This window comes from Miniopterus natalensis, chromosome 4 (genome assembly GCF_054644295.1).
Source record: "Miniopterus natalensis isolate mMinNat1 chromosome 4, mMinNat1.hap1, whole genome shotgun sequence".
In the NCBI taxonomy this organism is placed as follows: Eukaryota; Metazoa; Chordata; class Mammalia; order Chiroptera; family Miniopteridae; genus Miniopterus; species Miniopterus natalensis.
The window spans coordinates 20,449,675-20,473,676 of NC_142084.1; the positions used below are offsets into that span (position 1 = coordinate 20,449,675).

The following is a 24,002-nucleotide window of genomic DNA, read 5'->3' on the forward strand; positions in this document are numbered from 1 at the left end:
CTTTAGACAGCCACCTGCCCCTTTGGCTGAGAGATCCAGTTGGATTTGACCCTGTGTAATGGTGGGGGGTGCTGGGACCTCCTAGGACTGGGATTTCTCCTGCCCCTACCAGGCTTGTTCATGTGTGCCAGTGGACAGCACATACTTGTCCAGGGGAGCTACTGTATTTGTTCGTGATCATCTCACTGTTGGCTTCTCTGCCCACTGCTCCAGCCTGCCCAAACCAAGTTGATTACCCCTTAGTCTTTCCATAGTTCCTGAAGCAATTTGTCCTTTCCTCTCCCCATTCCTCTCCCAAGCGCACACACACAGACTCCCTCCCACAAGCACATGCTTTATAGTTAAGAGAATTTTTAAGAAATACATATTTGTACATATTTAATAGCAGCAAAACAGTTTTGTGGCTTAGCCCCTGAGGACTTTGCCAAGCCTAGTGCATAGCAGAGCACAGTTGGAAAATCAAGGTGTGGGTAAGTGAACCAGCACCTGATGAACTGGGAATTCTCGATGCTGGGGGTAGTGGCTCCATGAGATGCAGCACTCTGCGCTCCCAAGAGCCGGGCTGCTGCTGGTCAGGAGGGAAGGCAAGTCAGAGTGCACTGGGAACTCTCTGAGGAACTTGAATTCTGTTTGCAGCCACTCCCTCACTCCAGCAAAGCCACGAGCCCTCCAGTTTCCCCAGGGAGCCCATTCCCTTGGACAGAGAGGTGCTTCTCCCCAGGCAGTGAGAGACAGGCGACTGGGGTTTTCCAGTGAGGCATTTCTGAATACAAATGCAGAAGTGTCTGTACTTAGAAAGTGTGTGAATTTTAAGGATTTGAACATGTTCAGTTTTTTAAACAACAAAAAAGGAATTTCATAGATGTATACTCATCCACACCACACCAAGTGAAGCGTTTCTTTCTTCTCCTTCCCCCGAAAACCTCCTTCCACTTTCACAGTGTGAGGTTTTTGTGTTGTTTTTTTGATGGGGGGGGGGGGAGACGTAGTGTTGGCTTAATTTGAGATTTTATAAACAGCATTTGCTTGAAGTCACATGCAATACTGACGTACCATAATCAAACCTCTTACCTGTCCTGAATCCTGAATGTTCACTCGCCTTACCTGAGACCCCCACCTGTGCCCACCCATACCCTTCTCCCTGAGCGGGGCACTGAGCGCCCTGGCCTTTCTGTGCTCTGCCCTGACGCCAGGGCCCTGTGCTCCTGAGAGCCTAGCTGTGTGAGATCACCCTCAGTGCCCTTCCTTTGGCTCCAGGGATGTGGGCGGCCCCTACATCACCCTGCAGGCTGGGTACCATACCACAGAAAGTCCAAGTGGAGAAAACTTGTTCCTCCTTTCTCTTTGAGTCCAAACTAAAAATTCAGACCACTGCCTTGTGTCAGGGCCCAGCCAGAGTCCTTCCCTGGCCACGTGACCAAACTTATATCCACAGCTGCTTTCTCACAAAGGAGAGTGACTTGTAGTCTAAGCCAGTCCCTTTTTGGAGAATCTGCTGACTGCTTCTGGAAATCAGAAGTTTGGGTTTATATATCTGATGCTTATAGAGTGTCAGGTTTTTTGTTTGATTTTGTTTTCAACAAAATGTTTGGCCCCCGAAATTCAGTGACTTGGAGCTCAATTGCCAAGGGCCTCCCGGCCAAGTGTCTTTGGAGTGAGCCTGGGCAAAGGCTCCTCCCCTGCCGGGCCCTGCGGGCTGCAGTCAGCTCTCCCAGCCTGCACTCAGCCGGTCTGGGGCGCCAGCTACTCAGGGGACTCTCAGGCGTTACTCCTTGCTGCAGCTGCTAGGAATTTGTCACTGAAGAATGAGCATTTTGAGAGAAGGGGAGAGAGAGGGAGGGCCCGGAGCGAGGGAAAGAAGAGAGAGGCAGAGACAGCGTGAGCTAGAGCTGGCTTTGCTGCAGGCACCTGTACCTAAGAACAGGAAGGGGAAGAGTGTATACAGGATAGTCATCCTGAGCCAGCTAATTTAATTCCCTTTGCCTCCTCACAGCTGAGTCTAGAACTTGGGATTCCTCTCCTACTGAAGGTTGCTATGGCAACAGAATAATAGTAGGGAGGGGGATACTCAGTGACTCTTTAGAAAGAGCACTCTTTAGAAAGTACTCATAAAATTCACTCAAGGAAAATGCTCCACCCATTGAGCCTCAGAGTAACCTCACCAACAAGGTGAACAACATTTAAAAGACACATTGTTTCACTGGAGAACTGCTGTTTTCTTCCTGGGTTTCACCAGACCTTCAGCATTACATGATTAATGGACATGTCAAATCAGATGTTACTGAGCACCAGACCATTCTCCTCCATGCCACCCCTGAGCAGGGCAGGGGAGCCAGCCAGTAGTCATGGTGATGGGGGTAGCCTTGAAGACCCATGGCCACTTGGAGGAGAGTGGCAGAGCTCCTAGGGGTTCGCCCAAACCAGCTGGGGCTTCTGCACCACGCCACTGCTCAGAGAGGATAGCGACATGTAGCACACCCGCCCAGCAGTGAGTCCTCTGATTCTGGGTCCTGGCAGCTTTTGTTTGCCCCCCCCCCAGATCACAAGTTCTTTTAAGGGAAGTGAGTCCACCAGTCCAATATGGCTAATGCCACTCTTTTGCTCTAAGCATCAGCCAACAGGTTCTGGACCCCTCAGGCTAGCTTGCTTCCTTTCAGTGTCGTGAGTGACATTTGAGTCTTTTGTTAGAAATGGATTCGTTTTAGTCAGTAATTCCCTGCTCCCCTTTGTGCCTAGTGCCCTTGAAATGTCCACTGCCCCTCACCTGCGCCCCGAGGCTCACTCCTCTGACTCCCCAGCTGCCCTGCTATTTCCCACCTCATGCTTTTCTTTTCAGCTGAACCTTATTCACAGTGAAATCAGTAATTTAGCCGGCTTTGAGGTGGAGGCCATAATCAATCCTACCAATGCTGACATTGACCTTAAAGATGACCTAGGTAATCGGGGATGGGGTTTGGCGCCGCCAGCTGTCAGGTGAAAATTTATGGAACCCAGAATTTAGGCTCTTCATCTTCTCAAACTTCAGGTGGTCAAGCCAAATTCCCCAGTCCAAGATGAACGTTTGGGTGTGGACACTGAATGTCTGCTTATTCCAAGCCATTCCGAATGGAAATGATCAGATGGTGTTCCATTAAGTGCAATTGGCTGCTTTCTTCCCTTGATTGTAAATATATTGCCATCTAAATTCTCTTCCATAATAATCACACTGACTGCTGGTTACTTGGGGGGGATTTTTAAAAAAATGTGTTTGTTATTTTTTAGAATGGAAAAATCTCAGGAAACTATAAAATGATAGTTTCTCCATTTAAGCCTTAATTAGAAATGACACTCAAAGCTTGAAAGCACCTGAAAAGGGAGACAAGCTGCATCAGTATACAATTAAGCTGTCTTTAACCCACCAGCAAATTGGTTTCCCCCAAATTTACCACCTATTGTCATTTCAGTTTTTTTGTTACAACTGAAAACAGTATATGGCTGAGTTATTTGGCTGGAAGATATTAAACAGGGGAACAATATTTCTTTCCAAGTGAGTTCCTACAGAGGGAAGTTCTGCCCCTATAGCCACAGGCTCTCCCTGCTCAGGAGGGTGGAGGGTTCAGAGAGCCAGCTGAGAGTGACCCCTCAGGTGTCCCACCCTGTGGCTTCATCTTTGCCCAGATACCTCAGCTCAGGAGCCCCATTAAGGCTCCCGTCCTCTTAGCTGTGAGCCTTGCCAGGGGTAGCAGGCTAGCCTCTTGCCTGATGCAGACTTAGGTGCGTTTTGTGTGCCCTTAGCTCCCCCCTTGTGCTGCGATTGTAGGACAGCATTTCCTGGCTGGGAGGGATGCTTGTTCCAGAGCCCAGGCCCAACCCTTACAACCTGGGTGCAGTAGTGGGCTGCAGACATGCGCACTGGGACTCAAGAAGAATACTTCACTCAAACTTGTTTCCCAAATGCCTCTACCAGATGCCTTCTTTAAAAAAAAAAAAAAAGCCACAAGCTAGAGAAAGCAAGAATTCTATCCTGTTATATATACTAATACATAAAAATAAGATTACCTAGAATAAGAGGCCTGAAAAAATGTTTTTACTCATTGAAGGGGAAAAATAAAGGCAGTCCTCTATGCATACCTATACTGTTTTCTCGGTTTTCAAGAGATGTCCCTTGAAGGTAGACAAACTGATGAGTGTCACAAGAATGTCAGATCCAGAAAGTTGACTGCTCCTGACAAAATGGAGAAACTGATTGTTTTGGTTGGCCTGACAGTCCACTTTTTTTTTTAAAAACAGACGCCATTTTAGTAGCCTTTTCAGTGGGGTTCCAGCTACACAGGCTTTTGCGAAGTGAAATGGGGCATTCGTTGTTTTGTTATTTCTTTTAACCTTTGAAATGATCTCATGTGTATGTTTCTCTTTTTTTGGGACTTGTCATTCAAATGTTTAATTTCAACATGTCACATTTGATATTCCTCCTCCTCACCCCCATCCACGTGTGCGCACACTTCGTGGACTGTGCCCCTTGGGCTCCTATGTTGGAATCGACCAGGTAGGCCAGCCCTGCCAAGGGGCGTTAGTGAATGTGCCTGTGCGTGGGTCTCGGTCCAACACAGTTGATATACATTTGTTTACCTGTTATAGTTGCAAGTTGTACAGGCTGACATTGCCTCGATCGACAGTGATGCTGTCGTTCACCCGACAAACACTGACTTCTACACCGGTGGTGAAGTAGGTAATGCCTAGCTGGGTGCTGCCGAGTGTGTGTGTGCATGGTCAGTCGGCCGCCGCAGACAGCTTGATCCTTTGACAGCTATGCAGGGCTGCATTCATTTCACACTTCCAGCTGTCCTGACCTTCTCAAGGTCGACCTTCCCAAGGTCTCCTGTCCCCGGGTTGCGAGCATGAGAACTACAGCTGTCAGCCAGGTGCATCATGCAGCTCACAAATGGGCGCGCTTCTGGTTTGGAAACTGGTTCAGCAACTTCATTTCTTCATTTGCTTCACGAGGCACAGCTTTGATGGAGCCTGGGTTCACACGTGACTTAGCTGCAAGGGCTATGCCATCAGATTGGCCGAGGAACATCCAAGACCACTTCTGTGTCCTCTGTGGACCAGACATACAGGGGCAGTTGTGCACAGGCTTCCGAGCCACCCACTCCCACATTCTCTCTGCATTAGAAGCACACTCCTTCCTGAAAGTGGCCTTAAAAACTCAGGTGCCCACTGGGGTGGTTTTGGAACACCCTTCCACACTCAGGTGTTCTCAGACCTTCCAGGAACAAAAATCACCTCATTCTGATGTGTTGTCTTGAGAAATACTCTCCTAGATCCAGAAAGCCCTTCCTCTCCCAGCAGCTGATAGGCATTGCACCATCGATTGTCCCGGTGCTCAATAGCTGAGGGCAGGGTGAGGCAGAGAGCACTCGGGGTGCTGAGCCTATGGCTGACGACTTGCTGCGGCAGTGGGTCAGAATGTGCTCTGCTTTAAAAATGTGCTGAGGCACTTGTGTGATGAGGCATCTATGGCAAAAACAACAAAACTGTTGGAACTGGGTACAGGGGGCTTGAACCCTAACCTCACCTTTTACTAGTTATAGGGCCTGGGCAAGTCACTTAACTTCCTCATGCCTTGGCTTTTCTCTATCTTAAAAATCGTGCTAATAATGAGATTATGTTAAATAATTTAATAAGCAAAGCACCATGCTTTGTGCCTTGCTCATGATTGGTGCCGACCTATGGTCTCGTTCCCAAATGTGTGATTTTTACAGTAGATGTGCTGGTCCCGAGAGGAGCATTCTGAGTGTAGATTCAAACACCAGCTTCCAGAGAGAATAGAGACGTTTCTAATAAGGGCAGATGGTAAGGTCATCGTGAAGGATGCGGCGCTCAGGATTTTCGTGAGTGTCCTGGACACTGGAGGTGCAGCAGTTCAGCAGCCTGGTGGTCCAGCTCTGTTTCCTGTCACTAGCAAAGCCTGCTGTTCACAGCCTGCCCCAGCCACTGTGATTTGGGCTAATTGCTCTCCTGGGCATTTTGAATTTCGGACATGGATGCAAAGACAAACTAGATGGAAAGTCAGGATTTGACAAGTCTGCCAGGCCAAAGTGAATCCAGGCTGTAGGTAATTAAAATAAACTCCCCTTTGACAAGATTTTGGAGGAGTTAAGAGCTCCTAAGTCAGGCAGCTTGAGAGAGAGATGCTTTCTTAACCAAATGAAAACTTGGTGGGAGGGAAATACTTATTTGGAGGAAAATAAATAAATGAACAGCTAAGAAGTCATCTTTCAGCCAGGAATGACTAAGGCCTGTGTTCATCCTGCCATCCAGGACTTTTGGTAAAATGAAAATTATGACACTTCCTGGGCTCAGGGAGAGGAGAGTTGCTGACCTGCTGGGCAGTGGAAGGCCTGTGTTCGGCAGGATTAGCCACACTAGGGGGTAAAGCTGTAGGCCTGGAGAGGGTCACAGGCAGTCAACTGTGCCCCCCCCCAAGAGCCCAGTCAGTCCTTCCTGAATGACAGTGTCAATCCTTTCCCCTCTAGCCTGCTTGTCCTCAGCCCACTGATATTCACAGAGTAAACATATGATAGCCTCAGTGACATGCAAGTAACTTGGGTTCAAGAGCAGCTTGCCCAAGGTCACGTCACTCACTGACACTGTCACAGCTGGAAAAGAACCTCAGCAGGTCCAGACAACCTGACTGGCTGAGGAGGAAAGACTGTGTCTGGATCCGAACCCAGGTCTCCAAAAGCCCACCTCAGTGCTTTTTCTCAGCGAACCAGTCCAAACTAGTACTGAACCCAGATTTCCTTCATAATGCCAAACCAATGATCAACCAGATTCACACGTGCTCTCAATTGGTTCCAGCTCCCACTTTGATGTGTGAGAGGGGAAACGAGGAAGCTAGGACGCAATCACTCCATTTCTCATATTTGGTGTGAATTCCTGAGTCCCGAGACCGCTGGAAGAAGGAATGCGAGTGCAGGAATGCTTAGCCCCAGTGATTAACTTTACCCATCAAAAGTTCTTTCTAACAGTGAAATAGACCACAGGCTTAGCCTGACATTTGTCCAAGCCTAAATTTTCGCTTAGGCTGTTTTGAACACTGATACTTATGCCTGCTTTCTAAGCATGAAATAATGTTCTTGTTCTCATGGGAGTAACACATGTTTATGCTTGGGGGCAAATAAGCCAATTGCTTTATGATTAACCCTGAAGTTAAGCCTAAAAAGCAAGAGTCTTACATTAAGAGTGTTGACAATACAGTTGAAATGGGCCTGTTTCTTGTTAAAAAGTACCTGTGTGTCTACATGAACATGTGCATACATATGTGTGTGTAGGAGTCAAGTCCTGACTGGGTGGATTGCCTGCAATCTAGGGTTCAGTTTTTAAGTTTGGGCATTAAGTGTATTTTAACTTGCAAATTTCACTTTTAATTAAAGCAAGATTTAATTATAAGTAAAAATTTTAAAGTAAACGCTCTTCCTAAGATAAAACACCTTTTATGTAAATCAGCCTGTTTTCTTAAGAAATATTTTGTATTTTAGAAAGGAGTTGGTAGTATTAGTTAATACAGTACTGATTTTATTTTCCCTTCCAAATTTCCCAGCTCTCCCAAAGAGTAGATAGGATGGAGAATGAGGACGGGAGCTAGTCCTGCCTAGAGCACATTTGTGTCCCTCCCTTGAGCCGGAGACTGGGTTAGGAGGGAAGGCTAGACCAGGTGCAGCTGGGCAGCAGCATTTTGGGATCCAGCGTATTCAATTTTCTCAGTGGCACGGATATTTCAGGTGAACCTGTAAGTGAGTCTCACTCACCTGGGCTGTATCCTCAAAGCCTCCATAGATGGGGTCTCTGAGTCACAAGGCCCAAACCTGCTCCCTCAAGCTCATTCAGCCACTCTCTGATGCTGAACTTTGTCAGAAACACGCAGCAGTTGGCCACCTCTGTCACTTAAATGCCCACTTCACTGCTTTCCAAGACTGGAAGGCATGGGGGCTGTCTGGGCTAATGACGAGGGACGCTGAACCCCACCTCAAGGATCCCACGTTAATCTCTCTGATTGATGGCCAGCTGGTCACGTTCATTTACTCACCCTAGACTTCCTACAGTTAGGTGGCTCACAGGCCAGTACCTGCCATTAATTCTGGGGCTGTCTTATTGGTGACAGTGCCCAGGCTGTCTGATTTTCCTTCTAGACACTTCCTGGGGTCAGTTCACCCCTCCAGAACAAGCATTCAAGTGAGGCAGATTTCTCTTAAGAAAATCAGCCCTAGTCATTACAGGGCAGATCCCGAGAGAATTTGGGCTGGTGCATTCCGATGCACCCTGACTGACCCATCCCAGAATTTGCCAGGTGCACCTTGAATTTTCCAAGACAAATGGTGAATCTTAAGGGGAGTATTTTGTCCTCTTGTGAGGAAAAGTACTTTAAAATGTGCAAAACTGAGGAATCAGAGCTTAAGGAAGACTGAGACCCCATTCTGGCCAAACTTTAAAGGGTGGTGGTGTCTCTCATTTTGGTTGCTGCTTGCTCTCCCACACGAGACATCTAACCCACAGACCTTATCAGGGTTGGGAACTTGTTTGAGAACTTGGCTTTCATAGCAGAAATTATCAATTAGTTGTTAGTACCCTAATGCACAAGAAAAAGTGCTTCCTACTGCCATTGGATAAAACAAAAGTGCCTGATCCTGAACAGTTAAGTCATCCTCCTTTCTAAGCTTTTATATAATACAAGGTCATCTCTAAGCTCTGCTTCTGATGTTGCTCTCCTTTACTGAAATGATTCTGAATCATAAGTGTGATTAAGAAAATTCTGTCTGAGGCCATTTTTTTTTTATTTTTATTTTTGTATTCACATATGTCCAAGCTGCAAAATAGGAACTAAACATGGTAATAATGTTGGTCCAGAAGTGGCCAAATCTGCACAGTTTCTTCTGGGCCCGCTGCCAAGAGGGGAGCTAGCTGCCTGATGGGAGCATGGTACGCTGCTTCTAAAACCTCCTTATTTGGGGGTTCTCCCCAGAGACAGAGAAGAAAATCCAGGGGAGGTATCAGCCTTTGAAGCCAGCCTTGGAAGCCATCTGGTTTCTCACGCTAATAGGCGTGCTCACAAAGAACAGGCATCTCCCATCTCCCTCACATCTCTGGCTCATCCAGGATCACCCTGATTCACCCCCTAAATAAGGGGTGCCAGAGTGGTACCTGGCCGATGAATCCCTCCTGAATCACACTCTGTAACTCAACAGAGGCTTAGCTCCTGTTTTGCAGCCATATGGAAATTTAGCTGATCAGATCACTTAAAGTATGTAGTCACCTGACATGCTAAGTGTCTGTGTGTGTCCTGAGACACCAGAATGGCAGTCTGAGTTCACCCTGTCCTTGTCTAGGAAACACGCTGGAGAAGAAAGGTGGCAAGGAGTTTGTGGAAGCTGTTCTGGAGCTCCGGAAAAAGAACGGGCCCTTGGAAGTAGCTGGAGGTAAGGTCGGGAGCATGGTATGCTGCTTTTGGGTGTTGGCGATGCAGGGTTAGGGAAACCAGTTAATGAGACAGCATGGGATTCAGAGGTGGTGGCGGGATGGGGGGAGCCTTTGGCTTTGCTACTTAGACTTTTGTCACATGCAGATTGTCAGGAGAGCTTAAGAGTTGTGGAAATTGCCTTTCCATTTTTTTTTTCTTTATTACTTAAAATAGCTTCTAAATGTTTGATGTCAAATTTTAAGGAATTAGAGAAGCCAAGTTTGGCAAATTTAAGATCTGGGAATTAGAGATAGTGCTACTGAGCCATCTGCGAAACTGCTGGTGAGAGATGCAAATTAATTACTTTTATTCAGCCATCTGTGTTTTTAATGGGAAAAGTATATGTACACATTTCTCACTTGCCAATTACACTTTTCCTGATACAGGGAAGTCTGATGTGGGGAGAAGTAGCACTAAGAACTGTTGTAGAGACACAGTGCTGATTACTGCTGCCAGCCCACATTTTAGGTGGACAGGCGGCCTCCTGAGAGCCTGGGAGTCCGCAGTGGTACAGCCTGGCTCAGCCCACAGCTGTGGAAGGATAGGCCACTCCCTTTCTTTTTTGGGCTCTGGTTTCCTGTGCCCATTCTGTCTTCAAAATGAATCTTAATTAAATATGGGCATCAACAACTACTATGCGTCCACACAAGCCCTTTCTCAGAGGGTCTATCAGGAAAGTCATAACCCCTTTTCCCCAGGGACTATGTATGACCTGCCACTCTGGGCTAGTCATGGGGCTCTGTGACTTTGACCTCTGCTCTGCCAGCTGTTTTGCCTATAAGGGACATGGCATTGTGTGGGGGCAGTTATCAAGCTCTTCCAGCCAGTTCCACCTGGAATAAGGGAGGACACACGCAGCATCACCTACAGGGCCAAGGGCTCCTGGCCTTTCCTCAGCCCCTTCCTGGCACTCCTCTGAGCCAGCCCTGGGCTCCTTCCCATTGGTGTTCCAGTTTGAGCCTATTTGGTGGCCCTGGTTGCTGCCATGCACCAAACTCAGCAAACCCATTAGATTTAGCATGGTTAAAGATCTATTTGCTTGTTTCAATAACAAAAACATACTCAGTTCTTGATTTTAAGATTTATTTTAAAAAAGGTTTTAAAATATAAAAATAAAACATACCCCTGCTCTACTGTCCAAAGATAATCAGTGTTAACATGTTTCTTTCCAGTCTTTTCCATGTGTAGTTTAGCAATGATGTCTCACGTGGACAGACCACTGAACTAAACCCCAGTCTTCTCAAACCAGCCAGTAAGCAGCGCCAAGATGCAAACTCAGACACGGGACTCTTGGTCTAGAGCTGTTTCTACTGCAGCATGAGACACTACCCACAAATCTCTATTTTCCAGTATCTACTAGTGACATAGCCTTAACGACCCTTGGATAGTGCTGGTGCGTTCCTCACAAAATGGGCTCAGGAAACATTCGATCAAACCAAAAAGTTTGGGGGTCTTTCTGTCGCAGTAGAGTGGGGATGTCCAGGTGCTCCTGTATAGAAGCACAGTAGGCAGTCCTCACCAACCCTTGGGACCTAGAGCCACCTCCTTTGCCTCACATCTTTGGGGACAGGAATCCCAAAAGATGGGCTGGCTTGTTCCATTTCCTGATGGGTAGCAGACCCCTGGCCAGTGTCTTTGGATCCGACAAGGGGCAGAGATGGAGAGCTGGTCTGCTATGGAAAGGTGTAGCTAGAAAAAGACTCCTAGCAAAAGAAAATAGTTCCATCCTAGAGACAGTCTAATTCTGTCAAAACTTAACAGTCAGAGAACAGGGCAGCAGACATGCTTTCCTATAAGTTTGTCCTGAATTGTGTCTGGGAGACTTGTAGATACATTATAGTTATATATGCATGTGAATGCACCTGCGGAAAGGGGGTTAGAGACCCCAAAAGGCAATTAATTTGAGGCTGCAAACATTCTGACACAGTCCATCAAGTTAGATGGCTAAGGCTCTGTCTTCAGGGAGGGTAGAGGAAGGGCTTACTACAACCTTGGCTAGAATTCCTGGTGGTGATGCAGCCAATGCCAACCTTCCAAGGCTGGGTTTTGGCTTGGCCTCCCCAGAGTGAGAGGACTAACTGAGGAGCACCTTCCAGCTCGAGCTTCCATTGGAATCCCAACTCGGCAGGCAGCTGCGCCCTCCCTGCACACAGGCCAGGAGGCCGCCTGGAAGGTGTGCTGTGGCTGGAGAGTGGGTCTGTGTTTGGTATCTAGTGCTGTGCGCTTTGCCGAGGGACAAACTCACTGTTCCTGTTTCGTCCCCTCCAGCTGCTGTTAGTGCAGGACATGGCCTGCCTGCCAAGTTTGTGATCCACTGTAACAGCCCGGTCTGGGGTGCAGACAAGTGTGAGGAGCTTCTGGAAAAGACGGTGAAGAACTGCTTGGCTCTGGCAGATGATAAGAAGCTGAAGTCCATTGCGTTTCCATCCATCGGCAGTGGCAGGTAAGGGCACCGGCCTGTTACCATGGCAGCCATGGGTGTATTTCTCTGCATGTTTAGCCCATAATTGTGGAGCTCGGACTGCGTACAGGGTCACCCGAGGCTGCTTTCAAGCACTGGCCTTAATCTAGGGGAACAGGAGAAAAGAAGTCAGGAAGAGTACAGTGGTGAGGGACAGTGGGAGAGGTGTAGTGAGACAGGCAGCCTGAGGACAGTGTGGAACTTCTGTTGCGACAGCATCTGTCATCACGCAGGGTAACCTCGAGTGTACTGGGACCATCAGAGACAAAGGCTCAGAGTGGGTGGGTGGGGAAGACAGGAGGTGTGGATGCAGGGATCTGATTACAGGAGCACCCCTCCCAGAACCAGGCTCTGTTACAGTTCTGCCCCCAAACCACAGCATTCTTTGGGCAAAGCCCTATGCCTTTTACCTTTGTGTTCCCAAGTGTTTTTCACCTCCCCAGACCTGCTTGCTCTGCCTCCATCTCACTGTCCTGCTAATGGGGTTATGGGACCTGATGGAACTGAGTGAGCAGTTAGGTGAGAGTGAAACTGGGTTGGGCCTACCGCACCTCCCAGCCCTGCATTATCCCCAGGTGGGCTCACTGAGGTTTTGAGGAGCAGCACAGCTGCCCCTCAAAAGACACACAACCCAGAGCCAGCACTGGAAGTGACTTGTCCTTGAACAGCTGATGGGGCAGGCAGGGTGGCAACCACCCCAACGCCCAGGCTGCACACCCCAGATGCCAGCAACTAGTCGTCTGGTCCCTGCTCTCAGAGCAGCACTGTGTTCTGGGGTGGGGTCAGGCCTAGACTTGAGTCCTGGCTCAGCCACTAACCAACTGAGTGATGGCACATAAATTGACCCCCACTCTGAGCCCAAATCCCTACTCTGTAAAACAGGCATAGTAATCCCTCATGCAGCGTCCTAGGTCTGCTCTGGAAATGAGGGAGAGAGCCATGGGAACTCTGTGATGAGGCGAGGGCTGTTGGAGTCGTGTTCCTCTAAGGTTCCACTGCCCCCAACAACACCAGGGTCCTCCATTTGAAGGGTCATAGTCACAGGCCTCTGGAAGGTGCAGTCTGGATTGGGCATTGAGAACGGGAGACTGGCCTTCAGAACTGCAGCTGTTGGCATCTTGGGCCCAAGAGGGGCCATAGCCCAGGGCTCTGTATCGACAGGTGGCTACACCTGGGCTTCTCCTTGAGATCGTGAGCCTTCTTGGGTCTCTGCCAGCAGCCCCTCCCAGTACCCAAGGAAGTCAGGGCTCTGCAGAGGCAGCCGGCTTCCATAAGGTGCCAGCGTCATTCCTATAGTCCCAGTTAATTCAAGACCTTTTTTTTTTTTTTAAACAAAATGCTTTTGAACCAGAGCATAAAGAGCCAGCTTCTTCAACCTTCCACAGAAGGTATGTTCTTTGACACTGCACTGCTGTGTGATCGTCAGTAAATGAATAACCCTCTCTGTCCCTGGCCTGCCTTATCAGCGAGGCTATGGGGACTGCCCTTCCTCACAGGCAGTTCTGAGGTTTAGTTAATTAGTGCTTTGGAGGCACTTTGATCTACTCTGATGAAAGGTGCTTCCGAAGAGAGAAGCAATAGGAGCCATTATTGGAGGTAATAATTTCATGTTCTTTCATATGGCTATTGGGAAATTTCTAATTGAAGCATAAAAGAGCATCTGTTATTATAAACTTATTTACATTTTTCATGGAGTAAAAAGTTTCAAGAAATAATCAATTGAAAGCTTTTAAGAGGGTGGAATTCCTAAGGTAAGCACATGTGCACGGCCGCCCGGGCCCACATCTGCCAGGCAGACCTTGCCCCACAGCACCGTGTAAACAGCTACCCTCTTTCATGAGTAAAGAATGGGATTATACCAGAGCCGGCCAGTAAATCACAGTGGGTTTTAGGAGGGGAAATAAAACAGCTTGTTTGTGGCATCCAGTGTCTCTGGCATAAAAGTCACGTTGGAATTAAAACAATATAAATGCAAACATTCTGGTATAGTGGGCTTACTTTCTCCCCACCGAGGCCCAGCGAACCAGGCAGATGGAGGAGATGGCCATGACCCCCCCCCCCCCCCATCATCCCCGGCCAACCTCAAAGCCACTGGGTATAAATGAGAGCTAGGGGGTATAACCCCGGCCTTGGAAGCCACCTCTGGCATCTGGACATCCTGTCCTTGGGCACTCGGTCACAATATTTATGGATACCTCCACTCCCTCAGCTCTGTTTGACATTACGGAGTAGTGACCCCTTTCCGGAGGGGCAGTCTGTAGGGAATGGCTAGTTTGGGGCTTTGATTAAACTCTCCTTAGGTTTATGAGCCTAAAAGGAAAGCCAGTTTGTCTTTTTCAAGCTCCCATTTATGGTATTCATTGAGCCCCAGGCACTGTGCTAAACCCTTCTCTGCATTTTCTCACAACAACCCTACGAGGTGCACTGTTATTAATTCCACTCAAAGGCAAAGAAACGGAAGCTTATCTGCATTAGGTCACTCACCTGCAGCCACATAGCTTGCACCTGGAAGGGCCAAAATTTGAGTGGAGCCCTTGGTTTCAGTGTTCATGGTATTAGGCACATGGAACCCCTGCCTCCTGTCCCCTTTGGTCAACAGACCCACCTCCTCACATCCTGCTGGAGGCTTGCTCCACTGCCTGCACACTCTATGTGAGTGGGTCTCAGGAAACCTCCACACCACCGCTTGGAATTCCCTGACCTGCCCAGGCACAGCCATCAGCCTCCCTTCCCCACTAGGCATGAACCTCAGACAAGCAATATAAAGGACAGGAACCAACTGAATTAGGGAGAATTACATATCACCCAAAATGTGCGAGCCCTGGAGTGAGAGAAGGTAAGAGGCCTCTTCTGGGGTTGTGCCCCTCTCTAGCTTTGGGAGACAGGACCCATCATCCCCTCCTGAATTTTGGCTTCTCCCACTTGTAGCCCCTGTTCTCAGCTCAGGACCCTGATGGCCTGGTCTTTTACCTCTGGATGGGGTAACTTTAGATAGACAGAACATGGAAAAATGGAAGGGCCTAGGATCATAGTGTGAGGGAGACCTAATCCTAGCAGGAGTGTCTATACAGGGTGATATTTCCCCCATGTCACCCAAGCTTCCAAGATATCCAGCCCTACCCATCTCCCAATCAGCCAAGCCAACTGCATAGGTGGACTGGCCCAGCAAGAACCAGACTCCATCTAAAATCCACGTTACTCCTGCCCAGCCTTCAAGGGCAAGCGCCAAGTCTGTCTCCTCCAGAAATTCCACCTGGACTTTCCCCACCCCCAGGGAACAGCCTCTCCCCACAGGTGCCTGATGTGCCTGCCTTGCCCAGCCCTGGAGGGCAGCTCACCAGGAGCAGGGATGGTTTGCGATGCCCCACACAAGGAGCAGGCTCTGCTGTGGAGTAGCCCTACAAACCCACATTTCTGCCATCCGACGGGATGGTGGGAGAAGCACCCAATGTTTGTGGTCCCCAGCCACTGAGTAGGCTGACCCAAGAAGGCACCAGACAGATAGCTCACGGGGTCCTCTTGCACTAGTCTAGGGAAACTGAGGCCCAAGACATTTAGGAAAGGCTATCCCAGACATAACTGGAGTGACTTCAGGGGAAGCTCAGACATCTGTCCTTTGCTCAAGGAAAGGTCAAGAAAAAAATAAGAGTTTAACATAAACTCTGTGCAGGGTATGAAGCACTTGGCCTCAGAGGAACTTAAGATACGTGCTGTAACACCACAGCTGCTGGGTCAGGCCAAGTGGGAATTGAGGGGTGCCCTCCAGGGCAGCAGCATCCACATCACCACCATTGCGGTGATCACCACGAGTACCCTTGACGTACCTATTTTCCACTAGAGGAAACTTGTCTAGAGAGGTTAACGCCCCTATAGTGTGAGCCCTTGTTCCCTCTACCTCTGTGGTGTGTTTCAGAGGAGGTGGCATCTGGTCTTATCCAGAAGGCAGACACGGTGAGGCATAGGACAGAGCAACTGTCACAGAGGCAGTGGGCCTGAGGTGGGGGAGGAAGGCACAAGACATGGCCAGGCAGCGGTGGCACGCATAGGGGCTGTGCCTATGCAGCCAACACGGGGACGAACCTGCTGAGACGCCAGAGGCCAGCAACTTTCTGGAGCTGGGCAGTGCCACACCAGGGAACCCCTACCTGTGCCCCTGCCGTGCCAACAGTCATGGCCGACAGCCCTCTGGGGGCCTGAAGCCACTATTAGCACAGGGAGCTATGACAGCAGCAGTCACCTAGTCACAGCTGTCTCGGGGTCTGGGGTGGGGAGGTGGTTTTCCCCCGGGAGAGCCTTCAGAAGGACCTTCGAGATCACCCACTTCACAGATAGCACCATTGGTTGAGGACTCGGGTGCAGCATCTTGTTCAGACCGCACAGCTGCCTCAGGTAACACTGACCCCACTTCCCCAGATGGGGCAGGAAGGCACAGAGACAGGGCCCGAACTCAAGTCCTGTGTGGCTCCAGGCCACTGTGTGCGCCACGGCTGCCCCATCTCAGGGGCACAGGGCTGTTATAAAGCACTCGTGTGAGAACATCTGCTCGTACGTCCCATCCTGTTACACACGTGCTCCCTGTGGTGGGTAGGCAGCATTGTGTTAGGAAAATGTTAGGAAAGCTGTTACCTCCATTCCTGGCAGCCTGGGTAGGCCCGTGTGGCCACCTCCCGTGGCTGGGCTGCTGCTTGAGGCTATGGCTGTCTAGCACAGATGGACGGGTTCATCAGCACGACGTTTTCCTGGAAACAAATCAGATTCACATTCACCCAAGAGCCATTTTGAAGGATAAGGCAAGGCCAGCCCAGCCCACACTCCATTAATAGTAGGGCATGCGGGTGTGGGGACTGCACCTCTAAATCCTTTAATCCCTACTGTGTCCCCACTTGTAGGCTCTTCACCTTTGGGCCTACCCTGTGAGCTCAAATTATAGCCCTGCTGGCTCCATGTAGAACAGTGGTTCCCAAAGGGTGGTCCCCACACCTGCTGAGTTGGACTCCCTGCGTGGAGCCCAGCAGCCTGGTTTCCACAGGCCCTCCCCCTCCTCAGTCCTGATACAGGCTAATGTTGAGAACTGTTGATGTAGGGAACAGGAAAGGACAGCCCCTTTCAAGGGTCCCAGGTAGAGGAATGGAAAACTGTGGGAGAAAGTCTGTAAGAAAGTGCTGGGCACAGGCAGAGTGACTGGCATGTGTTTGGTGCCCTAGCAACAAACACCAGAGACCATCAGGCCACACAACAGACTGCTCCTCAAGGAAGTTCCACAGGCGCTCACCTGTGCAGGTGTGAGGCAGAGACCAGCAGGAGGGCGCCCTCGCTAGGGGAGCTGGGAGCTGGTGGAGTGTTACCTTGGGCTTCCGGTGTAGAGAGCACGTCAGAGCTCCACTCAGACCCACCCAGCCAGGTCACATCCACAGACAGAGCTCCCGTGGCCCGAGCACAGGCTGCTTCCAGTGATGGGCTGGACTCCCTGTGCTGTTGCAGCCTCTGGATGTCCCCACTCGTGCCTGTCTGGCCACTGACTCCCTCCTCCTCAGGCTTTTCTCACCAGGATGATGCTAATGAGATCACTGTCACCTGACCAGTCCTTTGGGCAGCAGTTGTATTTGCAGCAGGAAAATAAACGTTTGCTGTCTGTGAGATACTTAAAATGGGCCCTTATTCCAGTGATACTGTGACCTGTGCCTGCACACCGCTCCCCAAAAGTTGGCCTAGTCCCTGTCAGGAGTGGGGCTGGGTATAGGAAGGGCAGCCTCTACACCTGTGTACCCCACGGGTGAGTTGGGCTCCCCACAACACTCATTTGCACACATGCCCCTGAGAACACGTTCGCCAGAGATGCCCCCTAAAACAGAAGGTCGAGTTGACTTACTCCAGCACTTCCCAGCATGCGTTTTGTTCCTGGTAACCTGTCCCCTGTGCCTGACTCCTGGGAGAGTATAGTCAAGGCACCTGTGCCAGGTGTGGTGAGAACAGCTTCTTCCCAGCCTGAGCTTGCCAGTCCCAGAGTGGGGCAGGGTGCGAGGAGAACAGCCTGCCACGTGGGGTTTCCACCTCTCCTTACCCCCTGCACTATCCCCTCCACCCCCATCCTGGCCCAGCTGTTCATGACCCCGACTCTGGTGGTAGAGTCCCCAGGGTCTCCTGGGGAGGAAGCTGTGCCTGCCTGACACTGTCCAGGCCAGAACAACTCTGAATCTGTTCATGCAGCCTCTGACCCACTTCCCCACCCGCAGTCTGGGTGCTGGCTGCCTTGAAGGTGTGCCTCGTGGCCCAGGACGGCCACCTGTATGAAGGAGCTCTGACTCTGGGTTGCACACTGTCTCCCACGGGCTCTCCTGTACAGGCTGGAACATGCCCTGGGTGACGCCCTGTCTTGTAAGGATAGGCTTCACTTCTGAAGCATCCAGAAGTTACTCGGGGTCCATCGTCAAGCTGGGTGAAGACCTGTTTGATCAAAAACAACTCACAAGAATGGTTTTCTCTTGTGCATCTCAAATGCTCTGAGTGCTGACAGTGGAATAAGGGTGACTCTCCAAGGGAAGCAGCTGAAGTGTTCGGAACTCCCGGCACTTGGTGGCTGAGGCTGGCAGTGTTCTAAGAAACCTCTCACCTGGCGGCAGGTACCCCGTCTGATGGAGAGTCCAGCTGGAACTGGCCAGCTGGGTCGGCACTTGGGGTACTAGCAGAGCCACAGGCTCAGCAGATTAAGGACTGTGGACCTGCTGATGAACACAAATCCTCATGAAAACTGGCCCCAAACTCTCACCCTCAATGTCCTTAAGTGTAAATCGGGGTAAGGGATCTGAATCTAGGAACAACAGCTCCAAGGCCCACATTACTTCCACTAAACTAGGCAAGTTGCTGCATTACTGCCACTCTCCCCCGGGGTTACCTGGGTCCTGCATCTGCAGTGTTGACCAGGAACAGCCTCAGACTCGCATGAAGCAAGGAGTCCTGATTTCAGATTCTTGCTTAAGTTCTGAGGCCCTGTGCCCCAAATTGCCATGTGACATTTCCTTTAGATGGAAATGCATGTGAATTCCCACCAGACTAGCTTACTCTTGGATGCTGTCCCTTGAGATGAAGAGCACACTTGGCCTGGAGTTGTTCCTCTGCATCCACAGCTCCTTGACACCCTGGCCCTTGGGCTCTACAGGCTGCTGTGTGCTGGGAGTGGGTTCCTGGCCAGCAGCCTGGCACCCATGAACTTAAGGGCCAGTGTGAAGGGCATGATCCGCCTACGTGTGTGCACAGAGGCGAGAGCTTCCTGGAGAAGCTCTGGCCTCCAGCCATCCTCTGGAGCTGAGATCCACAGGGAGCCTTTGAGCCTAGACTCTGTCCCAAGCCCCATGCTAGTCACAGTGATGCTGGGAAAAGAAACATGGGAGCTCACACTGCCCTGGGGGACTTAACACACACCACATGCCACAGAACACAGATCTGTCCACTTGCTCATGGCCTTCCAGGGATTTCTGGCATGCTTCCTTCCCTCCTCTGCGCACAGGACATTCTCACGTGGGTCACAGTTCCCTGCCCACTCGTCCTTCCCCTGTCTGGTGGGCACCGGGCTTCCTCATGCTGTGTACGAGCAGCCACAGGACCCAACACTGCTCGCGGACACTGACCCAACACAAGGCGGACTGCGGCACATGTGACCTCGAGAGCCTCCTGGAGGGTGGTGGCGGGCAGGCAGGGGGGGTCCCAGTGCCCCTGTGGCCTCCCTAGTAGCTGAGCCCTTCCCCCTGTCTTGCAGGAACGGTTTTCCGAAGCAGACGGCAGCTCAGCTAATTCTGAAGGCCATCTCCAATTACTTCGTGTCAACAATGTCCTCTTCCATCAAAACAGTGTACTTCGTGCTTTTCGACAGTGAGAGTATAGGCATCTATGTGCAGGAAATGGCCAAGCTGGACGCCAACTAGGCTGAGGAACTCCGAACCAGCGACCGTGCCCCCTGCCTCCAATTTGAAAGAAAGAAAGAAAGAAAAACCTACTTCACTCCTACTGGGAGGCAGGAACCCTTTTGTTTTCAATTTTGCTCATCTAGGGAAAATAAGGTTTTGGTTTCCAGTTTGTTTCGACCTTCTAAAATGTTTTCACGTTAGCACTGATAGTTGGCATTACTGTTGTTAAGCACTGTGTTCCAGACTGTGTCTGACTTTAGTGTAACCTAGGAGATTTTATTGTTTTATTTTAATGAAACCTGCTTGCCGCGGAGCAGCAGGGAGAGCAGTGTCTACCACGGGCAGCAGACCCAGGAAGCCCGTTTCGTAACCGTGTGTCGTGGTGCTTACTGTACACCCAGTGGCGTTCTTTTTACTCTAATGTTCCTTTTTTTCCCCTCAAGAAGAAAAATCATGAATATGCCGCAGACTTAATTTTTGTTTACTTTTTGTCTTAATGATGGATTTGAAAATGAAAGATTTAAAAGGCAGAACAGAATCTGTTGTCCTTAATTATATTTGCAATTTGGAATTTGTGTGAATTGATTTAGTAAAATGTTAAACTGTTGTCTGGCGCGTTCCAAGTTATTGTGCCCTCGAGCCTTAAGTCCTTCCCTCGTCACAGGATGGGTGGCCTTGTGTGGGGCAGCCCATCCCCATGAAACATCAGTGACCACTGCAGTGGGGCGGGCTGGGGAGGGCATCTTCACGCCCTAATGGCTGGTAGAAGGAGATCGTGTATGTAAAGTTTCTCCTCTCATCCTTGTGACACCTGGGCCAGGGTGATATCCCCGTTTCAGGGATGAGGAAGCAGATAACTGAGAGTGGGAGGCAAGGGACAGGCTGGTGTGAGAGCTCAGGTGTTCAGACTCTGAGCCCAGCTCTCTCCTGCCACCCACCCACTCCTGCTGCTCCCTTGGGCTCATGGCTGCGCCCCATGCCCCTGGCCACTTGCCAGGTAGAGCTTCCGAAGCCTCAAGACCTCTGCCAGGGCTGGGTTGGACCTGTTGTTCCTAGAGAATGGGGTCCCTGGTACCAAGAGCTTTCCAAGGGCAAGGTGCCACCACCAAGGTCCCCAAATGTGCTGCCAGCTTTTACATGCCTTCCCCCAGCTGCGGGTGTTTAGGGATGTGGATTATTTAGAAAGATCCCAGCTGGACCAGAGTAGCTAAACTCTTCTTACCTAAACTCAGCAAAACACAGACACTATTTGCTTCAAAATGTACTTTTGCCTTCATCTAAATTCGCCTAAAACGCACAGAATGCTTCTATCTGTTTAGAAAGAAAAGTGCCTGCTTCTAAAGTAGACTTTAACCAGAAAGAAATATGCAGCACACTGCATATCATGGATGAATGTAAAGGATCCCCTTTCCTTTCCAAACTGTGCCTGTGGAAATCAAAACAGAAGTCCTAAGCCATAGCACAACCAGCCTCTTCAATGAAAAGACAACTACTTCTAACTCAAACCTGAAAGATGATCTTCCCATTTCTCCTAAATGTAAGGTATTAAGACTTAACATTTTTTCCCAAGATCTTTACTGGGTCTAGATTACATATTTTTTACTTCTTGATTAGAAATCTGGTATTTTACTGCATGCCAGGCACTGTGTTGAGTCCCCTACGGGCATTCCTTCATTTTGTCCCTGTGGTAACCCCACAGCGCAGGTCCTGTTATTAGAGCCATTTCACAGCTGAGAACAGAGGCCAGGAGAAGCGAAGTAACCTGCCTGTCAGCAGTAACCACCAGATTCAAACACCAAGCCGCTGACCGCTGTGATGCAGGGCTCCAGGGCACACTCTAATCAGCAAGCAAACAGAGTCCATTTGCCCTTGGCGCAGAAACACAGATGGCACTGAGGTCTGAATGGCTTCTAGGTGAGAAGCATTTCCTTAAGCTTTGGAGAAGGAACGCCGGAGAAGCAAGTCCTGTGCCTAGCGCATGTCTCCACTAGATGGCGCTAAAAGGATTGGGAAGGGAAAAAGGGACAGCTGGTTTCTGCTCTCGCTGTGCTTGCACAAAAGAATAAATTGCATTGGTCAGAGTCTGCGTGAATTATTTACCATAATCACCTAAATGTTTCTAAACTTTCAATAATCCAAAGTGCATCGTGCCCCTGAGCTGTGGGCTCCTTGAAGAAATTATTTTCAATGAAACAGAGGAAAAGAGAGCCAGCCAGCTGCTTGGGATTCCCATCATCTCCAAACCACCCAGTTCGTTTTAAAACTGGGATCAAAAATTGTTCTCTGATGTCAGCCTCATGTTTACGGGAAAAAGAAAACAGCTCATTACTTTAAAAACTGGTATAGCTGCAAGGAACTGCTTGAAAGGCACACATGCCTCTCTATTCAAAATACAAGTTTGCAGTTAGTAGAATTTACCAAAAATGAAATGATTCTTTGAGGGGAAGCCTGCAGGTTGTCCCCACCCTCTCCTTTGCTGTAAGCTGTGTCAGGGAGCGCTGTGCAGCCGACACACTCCCAGGTCATCCGCGAGCCTGACCTCGGGTCATGAAGCCCTATGATCCCACCGTGACACAGGCAGACAGTGTCCCTACCCCCACCCCACCCCACCCCACCCCGCACTTGTTTCTAAAAAGCAATCCTGCCCTCGGCAGCTGGATTCTGCCTTAAGTAATCCAGATGATCTCTGCACTGCTCCTCCATGAGCCCCTGTAAATGACGTCCGAGATCTAACACCGAGCCATGGCTCTAACTAGGACTAAACTGACAGTAATAACTGTGTGTGTGTGTGTGTGTGTGTTTCTTCTGCTTCTCATGGCGGTTCTATGAGGTCAGTCACATGATCCCTATTTTACAGACTGGAAACTACAACAGAGAAGTAAAGCATATTCTTCAAGGTCACGCAGCTATTGGTAGTGGAGCAGGGACTTGAACCCAGCTGTCTGACTACGAACAGAGCTCTCCCACTCCCCCCCCCTACCCCCGGTGGCTGGCTTCTCCCTAAACTTTGCTCCAATTAGGCAGGGCCTCTTGTTTATTCACTGACATGTGTCCTGTGTGGTCGGTCCTGGCAGCATAAACAGAACCTATTGGACGAGAGGTGAACAGAAAGTGTATTTAAAGCAATCCAGTGGCCAACAAGGATTTATTGGGTCTTCCTATGAATGCAGCCTCAGATCAGGGCCTCTTGCAAAGACAGGAGAGATACAGCCCCTGTCCAGCAGAGTGGGGACCCAGAGAAGTATCTACTGAATGGGTGCTCAGAGGAGGGAGTGTGCTCACCAGCTCAGATTGCTCAGGGTGGGTTTCTTGGAGCAGGTAACCTAGAGCTGGGTCTTGCAGGAAAGGTTGGAATGTTCTAGGCTGAGAGAACAAGGTGATAGGTGAGTGGCAAGACGGCACCCACGCATCTCAGCCCCGGCCGGGGAGCTTCCCCCGCCTGAGAGCCAGGCGCTCACGCACCTCACAGCCAGGCCAGCCCCGCTGCCCCCGCCTCTGCTCCCCAGCCCTGCCTCCGGCATGTGTGTGGCGCTGTCCATGAGTGGATGTGTTTATCTGGCAGCATTCCTCCCTCCTATCAGGGTCGGGTGGCTGGCCACAGCTACAGTTAGCCCCGACAGAGAAGGCAAGAAAAGAAAACGAGAAGAGAAAAACAGAAAACGATAAAAAAAAGAGGAGAGAGAGAAACCAGAGATGGGCAGCAATTCCCTCCCCAACCCAGGGTCCCAGGACTGCTCTGTGCTCGCAGGGACCTTCCTCGGCGGGTGGGAGGCCGGACGCAGCCCGTCAGTGCTGGCGGCAGGCACTCCCTGATTTGTCACTCAGGCTGCATGGCAGCCGCCCAGAGATGTCCCACTCTCCCTCTCCTCAGAGGCAGCAGCGGCTGGGGGTGGCCTGGCCGATTTATTCATTAGCAGCTTCTATGTTGAATTTTCGCTGCCAGGTGCCACAGGCCACCGTTATCTTGGGAGCTGGCCTTGGTGCCGCCTTGGAGCACTCGGCCCGCAGGCATCGGCAGCGGGAGGAGGGTCCTGGGCCCACCTGGGACTGAGAAGAAAGGGAAATGCTGAATGGCCAGGGGCGGGGCCCCTTTTCTTCTATGTATAACCTGGCCTGTTATGTTTGCTTTTGGGGGCCTCCA

General features: G+C 50.1%; 1 protein-coding gene across 4 annotated transcripts in view; it reads left to right on the plus strand.

Moving 5' to 3' along the window:
• MACROH2A1 (macroH2A.1 histone) overlaps positions 1-20,468 on the plus strand; it is a 76,995-nt gene extending 56,527 nt beyond the window's left edge. For 2 of the 4 annotated variants that reach the window (XM_087816372.1, XM_087816373.1), the window contains exons 6-9: positions 2,837-2,936; positions 9,369-9,458; positions 11,768-11,942; positions 19,714-20,468. In XM_087816372.1, the coding sequence (XP_087672498.1) occupies positions 2,837-2,936; positions 9,369-9,458; positions 11,768-11,942; positions 19,714-19,879 (531 nt within the window). In that variant the 3' untranslated portion in view covers positions 19,880-20,468. Of the gene's footprint in view, positions 1-2,836; positions 2,937-4,617; positions 4,709-9,368; positions 9,459-11,767; positions 11,943-19,713 lie in introns of all 4 variants that reach the window. The other 2 variants (XM_087816374.1, XM_087816375.1) reach the window with 1 other exon arrangement.
• Positions 20,469-24,002: the final 3,534 nt, after the last annotated feature.